The 14,652-nt window shown below is 45.9% G+C and overlaps 1 protein-coding gene across 3 annotated transcripts in view; it reads left to right on the forward strand.

The window, feature by feature from the left end:
- The first annotated feature begins 996 nt into the window (after positions 1-996).
- PSEN2 (presenilin 2) overlaps positions 997-14,652 on the forward strand; it is a 28,130-nt gene continuing 14,474 nt past the window's right edge. For 2 of the 3 annotated variants that reach the window (XM_075496532.1, XM_075496534.1), the window contains exons 1-8: positions 997-1,136; positions 6,778-6,974; positions 7,680-7,909; positions 8,918-9,059; positions 9,957-10,024; positions 10,864-11,084; positions 11,929-12,027; positions 13,835-13,912. In XM_075496532.1, coding sequence (XP_075352647.1) covers positions 6,831-6,974; positions 7,680-7,909; positions 8,918-9,059; positions 9,957-10,024; positions 10,864-11,084; positions 11,929-12,027; positions 13,835-13,912 — 982 coding nt within the window. In that variant the 5' untranslated portion in view covers positions 997-1,136; positions 6,778-6,830. The remainder of the gene's footprint in view (positions 1,137-6,777; positions 6,975-7,679; positions 7,910-8,917; positions 9,060-9,956; positions 10,025-10,863; positions 11,085-11,928; positions 12,028-13,834; positions 13,913-14,652) is intronic. The other variant, XM_075496533.1, reaches the window with a different exon arrangement.

Here is a 14,652-nt window from a genome sequence, read left to right on the forward strand (position 1 = left end):
ATGTCACTTAACTGTTACTTGATAAAGCAATGGGAACAACAGAGGCACAGCAGTGGTTTGTATGCCGATTGAAAAACAGTTTCATCTATCTACAGGATTATCTTGCTTACTGTCATGCTATTTTTTTTTTTTAATTTTAAACAAAAAGGCTTACACTCTGAAAATACAAACTTCCATACCCATAGCAAATAACGTGAAAATGTTTGTTATTTTCCTGTACGCATCCCTCTGATGTATAAGCTGAGCACAGGTCAGACACAACTCCAAAAGAACCATTCTTTGGCCATTTCCTTTGGTTTCTCTATTTACTCCTCCATGCTTCCCTCTTACCTTTTTCTTTCAACCAGGATCTGCACACTCACATAGCTTTCCCATTTACTGAAGGCCACCGATAAGCATTTAAATGCCTTAAAAACGCCGGTGGCTCTGTTAGGTACAGGGTCTGTAAAAACGTAAGTTATGGGTGTAAAACCAGGCTTTTCAAGCAATTAGTTTAAAATTGCCTGTCCCCAGCATTGTAAATTTCACGCGTCCAGCTGTGAGGACGCGGTCATTAAGCTTGAGGGGAAGCTGACGGTGCCTATCGGGCAGCTCGCTCCTCTTATCTATACACCTGGTGCTTCCACAGAGCCACTTATCGCAGCGCCTAGCCACCTCACGGCAGCCAGCAGGAGAGGGCCCCGGCCCAGCCGAGCCGCCGGCTTCCCTCGTACCGCTGAGAGGAGAAGCCCTGGCATCGGCGCCCGGTTAGCGGAGGCCACGGCTCCTTCCCGGGCGGTACCGCTCCCGCAGGCAGGCCCGCCTACCCCCGGGCCAGCTGCGGCCCCAGGGACCCCTCGCAGCCAGCACCGCCCACAGCCGCCCCACTATGGCGGCGCAGCCACCGCCCACCGCCTCACAGGCCGCCTCACGGCCGAAGGGAGAAGGCGGGGAGAGCCGCCTTCCTATTGGCCATCCGTTTCCCACCCTTCTCTTCCATTGGAGGATGGCGGCTAGCGGGCGGGGACACCCACCGAACGACAGCCGCTGCGGCGAATCGGCGGGCGCGCTCATCTCCCCCGGCCAGAGTTGGGGCCAGAGTGCGCCGGAGCCAATGGGAGCGGAGCGGCGAGGAGCCCGTGCCGTGCCGGGAGCAGGTAAACAGCGGCGGCTCAGGCGGCCCGGCGGGGTCGGCCGTGGGCTCTGGCTGCCCTCCCGACGGGCCGGGCCGGGCCTGGCCTGGCCTGACTGGGTCTGACTGGGTCTGACTGGCGGCCGGCTTTCGCGGGGGGGCTTGGGATCGCCGCGCTGCTGGAGCTGTGCGAGGCCCCTTCGCTCCACGCCGGGGCCCGGCACAGAGGCTGAGGGGGAAGGAGGTCCGGCAGCATTGCTGGCTCGTTCTGGTGAAAGTTTTATATATATATATATATATATATATATATATGTATGTGTGTGTGTGTGTGTGTGTGTCTGTCTACGTATATGTGTATTTTTTATGTATGTCCATATTATATATATAGTGTATGTATAAAATACCTATTTTTACATATGTCTTCGTGTATATATATGCGTAAAATATAAAAACAGATATGTATGCATATTTCTCCTGGGCGGTGGCATTCCTGCCTGCAATCCAGGATTTCATTTGGAAGCGCTGCTGGCACACCTTCAATGGCAACCCCGATTTTTAAGCACTGGAAAGGGCAGCTGGGGAAAATGCCTGCGTGGGTGCAAGGTCTCCTGCTGGCCTCCCGCAAAATCTCTGACTGGCAGGGGGTTTTTTGTCGTGTTTTTTTTGTTTGTTTTGTTTTGTTTTTTAAGTGCCTGTTGTCTCTCTTTCTCTCCACCAGCCGCTGTGTGCCTGGCCAGGCTGGCCATGCGCTTGGACGGACGCAAGAGCTGACCCAGCCCCGCAGCCCCGGTGCGTATGCTGTGCCCGCCAGCAGCTGGCAACGGGCCCCACGGGGGGAGCTGGGCCACCCGGGGCTCCGCACCCCTGTGGCTGGCTGTCCCCAGTGCCCCAGGCCCTCGGGTAGGATGTGGGAACCCAGCCCCAACACAGGTGTCCTTGGGTGTCCCCGGTGTGTCACCTCCAGCACCTGCTGGCTCAGACACCCCTGGCAGTATTAGGACCAACGCGAGTAGCTGCTCCTGCGTGTGAAGTCTGGCCCAGGCTTTGAGGTTTTACTGGTGTAAGTAGGTCTGCAGGGCTGTGGCACCTTTATGCTGTGACAAGAAGTTGACTGCTAGTGTAGTTGGGCTTAACGCTGGCAAAATAATCCTTCTGATGCCCTTGGGGAGGGTCTGATTTCAGCTCTGCCAGCAAAATAACCCTTTGGGGCTCTGCGGTGCCTTTCTTGTGGGGCAAAAGAAAGTAGTGCTAGTTCAGCTATGTTGGTGTGCCCTAGAAAGGAGAAAGAGGGCTACAAATATCTACAACTTCCTATAATATCTCATGTTTTGTTATTTTTGCATTCTGGAGCTGAAAGTGAACGGCATTTGCAAGTTTTCTTTTGACCACTGAGATGGTGTGCTCCAAGATCCCTGTCATTTTAGCAGCATGCACATTCTGGCTTTATTTATTGGCAAGGACATGGAAATCTTTCCTTCTAATTTTGGCCACACCACTTAGGATTTCTTCAAAGTTTTTTCTTCTTCTTTGTATTTACTAACAGCAGTGATTACTACAGCCAAAACATAGGGAACATCAGGCTGTTAGTGTCAGCCCAAAGCTTTCCCTTCATCTAAATATAGCAAAGGAAAGCTAATTCTCTTCATCTAAGTGCCATCAAAGAGAACAATATGTATAAGCAGGTATTTTAACTCTCAAGTGCATTATTAAGTATTCTGCCAGCCTATAGCAAGCTGTTCTGTGCTGTATATTGTACTGGTATTATCTGTGATGGATGAAATGCAAAGCAAAGGATTTAGGTTTGTTTGCAGCACAGTGATGTTGCAGCATGAAACTAAAAGGCAAACCGAGGCTAGATCCTAATGTTAGTATGAATTAGCCCAGTTTCATCAAAATCCATAAAGCTGATTTATTGCAGTTGAGGAAGGAGGTCCCTTGCCTGAAGGACATCTGGAACGAGAGAAATGGTGACTCCTGCTCTCCCACAGGCCTCACAAGACTGCTGTAAAGCAGGAGTCGTCGTATTCCCACCTCAGCTGCTCCATTATAAGAAGTACTTACTACTGACCTAGTTTTTGTCCCCTTTCATTTTTGCCATGCGATTTTGAGAGTTGGTCTTTTGGCTCTTAAGCATCATATGATTTTTGAATGGGACCTAATGGCTTGAATCCATCCACAGAGGAAAAGAGGAAAACCTTGCCTGATACCCTGCAACCTGCTGGGTCAGTTTGATGATGGTATGGCATGTGTTGTCCGTCTCCTTTGTTTACTGTATTGGGTAGACCATGCTCTATAGCTTTCTGTGAATATAGATACAGCTTGCATTTCCACCCCACCCCAAAGGCTCCTCCTGTTGCTGTAGCCAGAAAGGAAGTGTGCTTGTCTCAGCCCTCCATGCTTCCCTTTTCTGAACTGTTCTTCCCCCTTTTCAGCTCAGCTGAGGAAAACACAGTCAGTATGCACTGATATATTTGGTGTCATGTGCACAAGTAGGAAAGAAGGTTCCCATGCTTTCCATTATGGGGTACTCAGTGTCCTTGGGAGGCAGAAGTCATTTCTGCAAGGCCCCTTCCCTTAGTTTAACCGGGGAAGTTATATCAGAAAACAGTGTGGCTTTATAACACCCCTTTCTTGGTTGCCTGGTGCTCTGTGGCTCCCTTTCTGTTTGGCAAGCAAGGCTCCAGGGCAGAGGCTTTCTCTTCTTTGGCTCTGCTCAGCCCAAGGGGTGCTGTTGTGCTGGGTAGGTGGGTGTGAGAGTGACCAGGCTGGTCCTTCCTCTCCTGAAGGACAGACTGCTTAAACCAAAGCTCTCTCTGGCAGCCAGCACAGCCTTGGTACCAGTTCAAAGTGCAGCTCTGATGAATAAATAGTGGCATTAGACAAACTCCCTGCCAGGTCCACGGTGGGGCAGAGGGGGAGGGTAGGTGTTCCTGCCTCTGCAAACCATATGTCAAAGACCCCTGCTTGGCTAAGAGCCATGCTGCCGTAGGTGTTGCAGGCCTGAGGTGAGGGTGGGCTGGTTGTCTGGGAGTGAGCAGAGGGCTTGCCACTGTAAGGCTCGACCCTACTGGGAGGGGGACAGCCCAGTACTCCCTTTTCCTTCTGTGGGCACTGGCACTGGGGCTGCTGGAACCTGGCTCTGTGAAAGCAAAGGAAAACAAGTGCCCATTGTGTTTTTGAAAGAGCTAGACAGCTGATGAGCACCTCCTGTTGGCACCGGAGAGACTGAGAGTGGTGGGACAACCCCTTTGGCACGACCACATATTTAAGTCAGTTTAAGGCAGCTGTGAGTACAGTGCCTGAGGATTTGTTGAGGGCTGGTTGTTACAGGAGCTCCTGTAAAATCCCAGATGTGTTGGGATCTGTTTGTGTCAGCTCTCACTGAAACAAAAGCCTTGTAAACAAGGGACAGTAAAGCTGTGTTCAGGCCTGAGTCCACCTGCTGACCAGAAGTATTGTTGCATCTTTGCATTTGTCCATATCCTTGTTGAGGGAGAATAACAGAAAATGTCCAGCTTAAACAGCTGTATTACAACATAAGATTCTTTTTCCATGTAATCGTGGAGGTTAGGAATTAGTACTGTGATTTTGCTATTGGTTTAACTCCTCCAGTGGGCACAATTAGGGTGCTGAAAGTAGGCTAATTGGCTGTCCCTTCTAAATCGTCTGCAGAATTGCACTGTTCATATAGCAAAAATTGTGTTGCAGTTTCTTAAACAGTGGGAGAAACAGTTCTTTAATATTTTCATTGGGTTGTTAGAACCTAATACTGGTCCCAAACTATCAGAGAGTAGATCTTTATTTCTTCCCTGGTCTCTGACATGGGCAGAAGGTTTTGAGAGTTATTTAAATTCTGTGGGTCACAGATCCCATGGCATGCATAACAATGTGTTCACAGATCCAGAAGTATGTCATGAATGAATGACTTTATGTATCCGACTTCTTTAAAGAAGGCCTAAATCCTTTATACTGAACCAGAATCTAGGCTCTCAACTATAAATTATGAGCCCCCACATATTCAGTCGGAAGAGTGTATTAAGCACCCGGAGTGGAGATTTTGGGCTCTGTAAGAAATAAGCACACAAATGCAGGTGTTGGGCGTCTCGCTCAGTAAGAACACAGTGTTACTGTGAAGCTGACTGGCCTGGCTCGAGGGCTACCCTTTTGTTTCCCATAACTGTACTAACTGTACCACTTCTATCACTAAAAGAGGAACAAAATGATATGAAAAGGCTTGAAGAGAAGGCAGGGGAGGAGCAGATGTCTGAATAATGTTTCACTTGGGCAGATTGAGTTGACATTCTAAAATTTCTTGAAGGTGCCAGATGTGTTGAGGAGGTTGTGAAAGAAAGGGGAATCTCCCACTCCTCCCTCTTTTCTTCCTCCCAAGTGAATTTCAGTTTCTTTAGTGAGAAGCAAGAATATCTCACAGATCTTCAAAGTATCCACTCTGGCCTCTCAAGCTGGCTGATAGACAGCATAGTGTACTGGCTGGACTATGAATGCATGATTCGGATTTAAGTGACTGTGTCCAAGTCACATGGCTTCTTCAGCTTCCTCTTCTGAGTTGGATATATTTCCTGAGACATACAGGCTTTTTCTTGCAAGATACTTGAGTAAAATACTGCAGAGGAGGTGTTCTTGTAGATATTGCAGTTTAACAATCCATTAGAGGTCTGGTTTTGCTTATGGACAGGTGGCTGAGAATAAAAAGGTGACTGAATTATCCTTATTTACTCCAGTTACTTTGTTAAGCTGACTTAATAAAGGCTAAAAGGAATTTTCCTACCACCTGCCTTTAGAACTTTGTGAAATCCTGGCTTTAAGGCTGTTTTGCAATGCACCTCTTCTGTCTGGTGTCTAGAAGGAAGAGCTGTTCCTTTCCTCTCTGCACTGTGCCACTGCTTTGCTTGTTTTTCTGCACAGTAGTAGGCGGAAAGAGGCCACACGTTTCTAGCCCCCACTTTTATACTCCAAGTTGTTGCCCATCCAAGTGGTTTTGCTTTTTATCACAAGGCAACATAAGGGGAAAAAAAAAGTGGCTCACCTAAGGAGACAGGTCTTTCCCTTTCTACACAAACCTCTCTTTGTCCATGGGCAAAGAGAAGAACTGCTTATGAAATTCATCTGGTTAATAAACAGTCATAACAGGGAAGACAGCATGTAACTGTTAGTGGCTTATGTAAAGCCAAGGCTCTGGGTTACTAAGAAACTTCTGCTACCTGCCGATGCTTGCAGGAGTGTTGTTTAAGAGGTGAGCTCTCTTAGCTTTCTAGCAGGCAGCCAACATTTGAGGTTAAGCTTTGTTTGGCCTGTGCAAAACAAACAGCAAGCACTGAGAAACCTCCTTTGTGAAAGTCAAGGTGTACTAATGGGAGAGGGAAAATAGAGATAGCAACTGTGAAAGCTGTGGCAAAGAAAAAGTATTAAATTGCTTCAGTGCTGCATTTTGCTGTTCTCCCTGACTGCAAAAGTCATTGTGACATTAACTGAACGGATTGTCATGCCTGGGGTGACAGCAGGCTAAATCAGCTGTTAGAAGGAGATGGAGTTCCACAGCGTGCTGTAGCCTCCCTGCTGAAAGTGTGTCTCCTCTTCAGACTTCCAGTTGTTTGCACTGCAGTGTTCACTGGTTCTCATTCCTTCTGCTCTGCTTGTCCCCTCAGCCTTGAGTAGTGCTTGGCCGTGCTCCTCCTGAGTGCTCCTTGGGAAAGCAATAATGATCACATTCATGAACAACTCGGACAGCGAGGAGGAGCCCTGCAATGAGAGAACATCCCTGATGTCTGCAGAGAGCCCTCCAGTACCCTCCTACCAGGATGGCCTGCAAGCCTCAGAAGCAGGGGAAGCGCAGGCACATAGGGTAGGTACGCGTCCTTCCCGGGGAGTGAAGAAATGGGGTACGATGATAGATGTAGTCCTGCTACCCCTCAATCCCTCCCAGCAGACTGGCTTCTAGGATTGGCTTTGGCCAGTGTTGTTTCTCTGGTGTCACTCTCTCAGCCAGCAGTAGCAGTGCCTGTTCCTATTTCCTCCACTGTGACTTTCCCCCCTTTTTATCTCCATATATACGCCTCCCTTTTCCTTCCTTTTGATAAAGATACAGGCTTTTAATCAGGACCTGATGCACATATGACTCTTGCAGGATATCCTTTTCAGCCTTCTTGTTTTGCCAGAAACCCTTTGTCTGCTCTGGTCAAATGCAGCAAATGTTAGAACAGAATCTACTCCTGCTGCCAGCAAAGCAGTGGGATAAAGCAAGCACAGCATTGCTGTGGGAGGAGGAACTGATCAAGCTTATACCACCTCAGATGACATTTCTTCTATCTCAGTTCTGTGCACCTTGCCCTTCATGTGCATGTGTCCATCTATACATTTGGACTTGAAGAGGTTCTTAGATATTCATGGTTTTGGATTAAAAACTCCATTGCAGCCTGTTTGTAATGGAATTTCTAATTGTATTGTTCAGCTGGTACCTTCCTATTAGGAAGAAGTTGAAATATGATGGAATGAAGCTTTGAACACAACGAAAAGAAGGTCTTACATATTTGCTAATATTTCTTTTCAGAAGAGGCGGACAGGTAGCAGCCGTAGCCCTAACAATATTGCTGATGGGGATACGTCTGACTCGGGTGTTCCAGTGAGAGAAAGCGCCTTGGAAAATGAAGAGGAGGAACTGACTCTGAAATATGGAGCAAAGCATGTAATCATGCTCTTTGTGCCTGTCACCCTTTGTATGATTGTTGTCGTCGCCACCATAAAGTCAGTGCGCTTCTATACGGAGAAAAACGGGCAGCTGTAAGTGGGGTCTTCAAAACAGCCTCTGAGTACACGGGATCCTTAGCTTTACACATGCGTTCCATGCACGCACGTCTGTGTACACAGAGTGCTTCCTTGGCAGGTTGGGAGAACCTTTGCACAGCTAAAGGTGGCTGTGTAAACATACAAAGATCTTAGTGCAAAGTATGCCACGTTCATCTGCGTAAGTCTTTCCATACCTGCATTATACTGATTCATTAGTACTGTCATTAGGGCACCTTAAGCAAAGCCTGTGAGCAGCGTAATAATGAAGTTGCTTCATACTGCAGCATAAAAGCCCCAGGCTGAACTCCTAGTCTGTTCACCCACTAGCTGGCAGCAATCAGGGAATAGCATGTTCATTTGGATGAGTGTCTCATTTCCTGATGACATTTCTGGTTCCTAAAGACTCATGGTGTGGATACGTAATTCCATCCAGCTCTTGCTGACTGTGCCCGAGAGCACTGCTGGGGCTCCTGACTGCACTTCACACGGCGGGTGGAGAAACGGGGACTGTGGTCCCTTGAACTGAACCAAAGGAAACAAAATGGAGGGGGGGGGGGGGAGAGGGGGGTGGTGGTGAGAAGGGATAAAAGAGTCCAAGACTCTCCTACCAAGTGTGGAAAGAACGGGTACCCCCCTTTCAGGACAGCACCTGGAATGTATCTTTATAGTTATCATGGAGAGGGTCCAGAGCATGCAATAAAAATTCGTGGCCTGGAGGGAAGTTACTAAACTTAAATGAAGTCACTTATACTCTAGGTCTTTTTGTTTAGAGCTCTGCCAGTGACAGCTTCTCTGTAGGAATGTGCTTTTGATAGAGACCACTAATCTTTAGTGGATAATTAACTGGAGCCCAGCCCCTTCAGAGGCTACATCTCATGTTTGCTGTCCTTGGCAGTCATACCTCCCTTTCTTTCCCCCACACAGAGAGGTCTGGTTTTATCTTGGGGCAGTTAGTGAAAAGAGAATATATGTACTTTATATGGCTTTTGCTTTATACTGCAGGATCTACACCCCTTTCAGTGAGGATACCCCGTCTGTGGGCCAGCGTCTCTTGAACTCGGTGTTGAACACCATCATAATGATCAGCGTTATCGTTGTAATGACCGTGTTCCTAGTTCTGCTCTATAAATATCGCTGTTACAAGGTAAAGCATTCATGCCAGAGCCTTTTCCACCTATATGCTGTGAACTTGAGTTCAAGTGGGGCTTGCGTGTCAGTGAGAAATACAGGCACTGCACTGGCTAGTCCACATCTTAGTCATAGCAAGAATCATATTGTACAGAAGCCTTTGTCAGGGGTGGCAGAACGGTGCCCCTGAATACGCTTTGCTGTTATTTTGTCACTAATGGTAGGCTCTTAAAAACAAGGCCTGCTACTTTGTGTTAGTGAGGTCTGAGTCGTCTCCGTCTGATCAATACGTTTTGCAGTTTGCACTTATGGACTAAATTGTACCATTTACTGCGAGTGCCTTCTCTTAAGAAGTTTCAGACAAGCTTTGTGGGAAGTAGTATTCTTCCTGCCTGTGGAGCTTTGGTGGAAGGGGACAAGGCTTGGAGGGGAAGGCACATTCAAGTTTTGTAGTGCCCAGAGAGTTGTTGTATGTGGTACCAGCCCAGCATTTGAGCACTGCCCATTACTGCTTTTTAATTTTGGCCCCTGAGATGGATTTGTTGTACAGCCTTGGGCAAACCTCTCCTCCTCCCCACCAAGCAGAGAGAACGTGCTTACCTGTCTAAGCTAGGAGCCAGTATGGATACCCATGGAAATGGATAGGAAAGAGACTAAAAAACCCCAACCAAACCAACAAAAATGAACACCTAGGGATAGAATATAAAATATGAGAGTTTGGGAGAACTGGAAGCAACTGGCTGTCCCTCCTCCCTCACTGGCAGTGGGGAAGGCAGGGTCTTTGGAAGCTGGAGGAGGAGTGAAGGAGCAGACTGTTGGACAATAGGAAGCTCTGTCAATAGTGCATGCAGCGCTGCGACCTGCACGAGGGGGAACAGCCCCTTCAATCACTGTCTCTTCTTGCCCTTGATAGTTCATCCATGGCTGGCTCATCCTGTCCTCTTTGATGCTGCTCTTCCTCTTTACCTACATATATCTCGGGTAAGTGGGAATGGTGCAGGTAACCTGGCAGTTCAGGGCTCCTTCACCTCTTTGCAGAAAATCCCCAACTTGAACAAGGAAAGGAATGTCTCCCCTTCTCCAAATGGAGGTTTAAAAATTGTTAGAAAGATAGCTTTCTTTTAAAAAAAAAAAAAAAAAAAAAAAAAAAAAATAGAAAATGAGGTCTTTAATAGGCAATGCCTGATTTTTACAGTGCCTACTCTACAAAAATCACTGGGAAGTGATACCGTGAGCATGAAATGAACAGGCTGAACCTTGTGGTACAGAGGCCCTAAATTATACGTTGAGAAGCAAGTGGAAAGGAACTTTATGTGCTGAGCTGGTTCTCTGATTTGTCTTGCCTTTTTCTCGGACTACATTGTTTCAAGCTCATTCCCTTAGCGCCCAGCTCAGGTAGAACCAAGCTTTTGACTTGCTGGTGACACTTGTTTAAAACTTTTCATCTTTAACTGTGAGCATCGTGCATCTAGTGGGATGACTCTTGCATGACTTCTTTGCTGTAAATGGTCATGTAGCTGCAGGCCTATGTTCAGTTAAGACTTGAAATCCTGCCTGTTGAAACCCTTGGAATCACTGTTGACCTCAGGACCGAGGCTCTGTGGTGCTTGTCTGCGAACACAGCACGTCCATCTCCTGCAGGAGGAACAGAGAGCTAAGAGCAGCAATTGGCTGCAAGGCAGGTTCCTCCTTCATGATGAGAGCTGCTTCTATCCTGCTTCCTCCTGGTGTAGTAGGAGGCTTGTTTAACTACAGCTAGTAGGATGCTTTGCGTGTCAGTTACTTTTATTGCTTAGCTAAATTTTCTTGTTATATTCCAGTGAAGTATTGAAGACATACAATGTAGCCATGGATTACCCCACTCTGTTCTTAGTCATCTGGAATTTTGGAGCTGTTGGAATGATTTGCATACACTGGAAAGGTCCCTTGCAGCTCCAGCAAGCATATCTCATTATGATCAGTGCTCTGATGGCACTGGTTTTCATTAAATATCTACCTGAGTGGTCAGCATGGGTGATTCTAGGTGCAATCTCCATCTACGGTAAGTCTGGGTTGTGACTCTCAAGGTGTGGCTCATGGAGAGGTTACTCTGAGGCAATCTCGGGACTGTGTATGTCATTCAAAAAACAATTTTATGGTGCTAACAGCTTTAGAAAGAGGCAGATGGGCAATTAAGTTGACTCCCTGGCTTGTCTCTTGCTAACTTGTTCATGTACTGTACCCCTGTTATGTCTGTCAAAGTGGAACACCAAGTCAGGGAAGTACTGAACCATATCTGACTGCATGGTAGGGGTGGTTGGATTTCTATCAGTAGCAACCTAATAGTCTTGCAGGTTTTGTTTACGGTTATCAACAGATCATGGATTTTGGTACGAGAGTTTCAAGAGAACCTGCAGAACAAGAGGCAGCTGGGAGGTAACATTCAGATTGGTGAGGAGCTCTGACAGAGGAGAGAGGGTAGGCAAAGAGGAACTGGACCAAAAGCCTTCATTCATGTGAAACATAGTATCAGTGTACATAGCAATGGATTATGGAACCTGAACAAAGTACCCCCAGTCCTCCTCTAATTAAATTTAACACCTTGATGTAATGCTGTCATCTACTTTCAAAGAAATAATGTGATATTCTCAAGAGGCTTTTTATAGGATTAGCACAGTGAAAACTCTTATTACTGTAAGCGTGGGGGATGGTATTTTAAGTGAACAACATCTTCAGAGACTAGAACAGCTAGAGTTATGCAAAGTGGCAGAAACTGCCACTCAGGAAATCATCCAGTTGATATCAATAGATGTAATTTTGAGGTGAGAATAGCTTTTTAAAGATAAAGAATGTAAAATATGCATGATAGTTTGAGATGAGATTCTCTGGCCCTTTTATCTTTGCAGATCTGATGGCTGTTCTGTGTCCCAAGGGGCCACTGAGAATGCTGGTAGAAACTGCACAGGAGAGAAATGAGCCCATTTTTCCTGCATTAATATATTCCTGTGAGTAAGATTAGAATGTTAATGTTTTTAACCAGATTAAACTCGCAACCTATTTCTGTGTCAAACCAAAGAGCACTGTTATAGTTACTTCCTTGCCCTAAGATTGGTGCACATTTACGCCCTGGAACAGAGAGACCATTTGTAGGCGGCCTTGTTTATCAGTTACAGTGGTGCTAAGTCTGATTAGCCAAAGGGAGCCCACATTTGCCTTGTGAAGCTGAAATGTTCAAAAGTAGATTCATCCTTTTGTGAATACAGTGTGGAACATGCCCCTTTGTTCTGCATACAAAAACCTGTGTTAGATGGACAGTAGTGTTTGCAGAGTTCTGTGGTTAGATGATGCTCACTCAATACACTTATTGCTTGTGCATATGCTTTATAGACACACTTTAAATGTGTGATGAGGTTCCACTCTTCCTGTGGAAGCCAAGCCCCTTTCTTGCTCTGTGCACTGTACAGATGGCAGTGCTTAGAATATATTTGCTTTATTGTTCCTTGTGTGGCTGCTCGCTTTGTAAAGGGCTCTACTGAAGTATTGCAAACAAAGTCAGTCATCTCTTCCCTGGCTTTCTTGGGCTATTTAACTATGATGGTGTCCGGTGCCCTTGTCCACAAAGGTATACATGTGCTTAAGATCAAGATAGTTGGAAGGCAGGTGACTCAACACTCACAGGACATGGACTCAAGTGCTTCATGGACCTCAGTGACTTCTTCACTACATTGCTTGTAAGATGAATGGGTATTTCCAAATGTTGGGTGCTAAGCTGAGGATGTCTACAACCTGATTGATCTTTTTTTTTCAAGCATTTAATGTTATATAAATGCTTTTGTATGTTCCAAGCAGAGCTGCTGTTGGCTTCAGCTGACCTCCCTTTTACTGGAGATTCTGTTAGACTGACCTGAGACAATCTAGATGAAGTCCCTCACATGTTTTAGTTAACAAACAAGAGTTTCTCTAAAGGAGAATGCAATTCAACAAATAATAAATACTGAACAAAAAGTTCTTGTGCAGAACGTCAGTGTCTCCATTGCAAGACCACATTCTGTGGCTCTCTCTAGATGCAAAAACATCACCTTGGCTGAGCTTGTAGTGGAAAAGCAGGCACTGTGTTTGCCTTGGCTTATTTTGTTTAGTTTAGCTTCTATAAAAACAGGAAGACTGAGGCACACTTAAATAAACAGCTGATTTGAGTTCCCTCCACTGATTTCAGAATGGTTTGTATTCCTTTTTAATTTTGGGATCCATCTCAAGAATAAACCCCCAAACACCCTTCAGTTGTTCTTGGAATCAAAACAGAAATAGCCAATATTTTGACAGGAAAGAACCAAAACAAACAGGCAGAGAGAAAACTGGCACTCTGACAGCTCCTGCATATCCCTTGCTTGTGTGCTTTACCTTTAGCAGAACACGAGGAATAAGCTGTTTAAGTTAACCTCTGGTTACCTTTTGTACTACCATCATTTCCTGGGCAATTGTTTTTGAAGAGAAGAGTCAGAAGCCAGGAAGAAAACAAAGGAGATGAGGACCCTAGTTCTGGATTTTTGCTTTCTTTAGCCTACAGAGAAGAATACACTGACTCTTAGCTATTGGTGCTCTGGGACTTTCTTAAAAACTGAATGGATGCACTGCCTTAATTTTCTCCCACTTGCCTTCTAAGTGCCTAGGGAAACTCAGCTAAGAGTGAGTGTTTTAAAAGCATTTACAGGGGCAAGGGTTTATATTTTTAGGGAAAGCTAAATACTTAGCTCCTCTGAACGTTAGTGACCCATGTTTTATGCAGCTGATTACTTTCTCTCTTTCTCCTAGCTGCTATGATGTGGACAGTTGGAATGGCAAAGCCAGACACAGCAGCAAGAGGACCAAGTCAGCAGACGTGGGATACAGGTTTGCTTGCATGTCACTCTTCTATACAGAGCACTGTCCCATGAAAATAATGTGTGTGTTTTGAGACTGCAAGCAAATGTAAGCCCTTGAACCCTGACAGATGCATTTCTTTTCAGTGTTGTTACATTACTTGCAGAAGTCAGTGATGTTCTGAAACCTGCTGTTTGGACTGGCAGCAAAGATGACCAGACGATGTAGGATGCTCCAGTATTCAGGCTGCCTTTATTTAAAAAACAAACCAACCAACAAAAAAACCAAGCAAAAGTGTTGTCCAACACGCATCTTCAGATGTACTGAAGTCAAAGCTGAAAGTGAGCTAGTGGGGGTTTATATCTTTACTAGCTGGGGATGCTAAATTACAACATAGGCTCATGAATATAATGCCAATGAGCTGGTGAACTTAAGTGCATTGCAGTGTGGTGCATTCAGGCCACTGCCATGGAACAGACATGCTTTTACCTAGCTGTAAATGCAATATGGCTTACCCTGCCAAAAAAAATGAACGTCTTTACATTTACCCTTGGGTAAAGGCTTATGGTTGGGCAGTTACCCAACAGCAGCTGATGCATTCCAAGTTTACATTCTAGCTGGTCCTGTAGTAATTTTTGTGCCTTTGCTTTTATCTTCTTGAAATGCAAGTTAAACTGCAGTTTTGAAAGTGTTTGAATAAAATCTGACTTGTGGTGTTGGGAGGATTTCCCATCTGGTCCTGTTGCACTTCAGAGATGACAGTACCTTTT

The sequence above is a fragment of the Mycteria americana genome, chromosome 3, assembly GCF_035582795.1.
Source record: "Mycteria americana isolate JAX WOST 10 ecotype Jacksonville Zoo and Gardens chromosome 3, USCA_MyAme_1.0, whole genome shotgun sequence".
NCBI lineage: Eukaryota > Metazoa > Chordata > Aves > Ciconiiformes > Ciconiidae > Mycteria > Mycteria americana.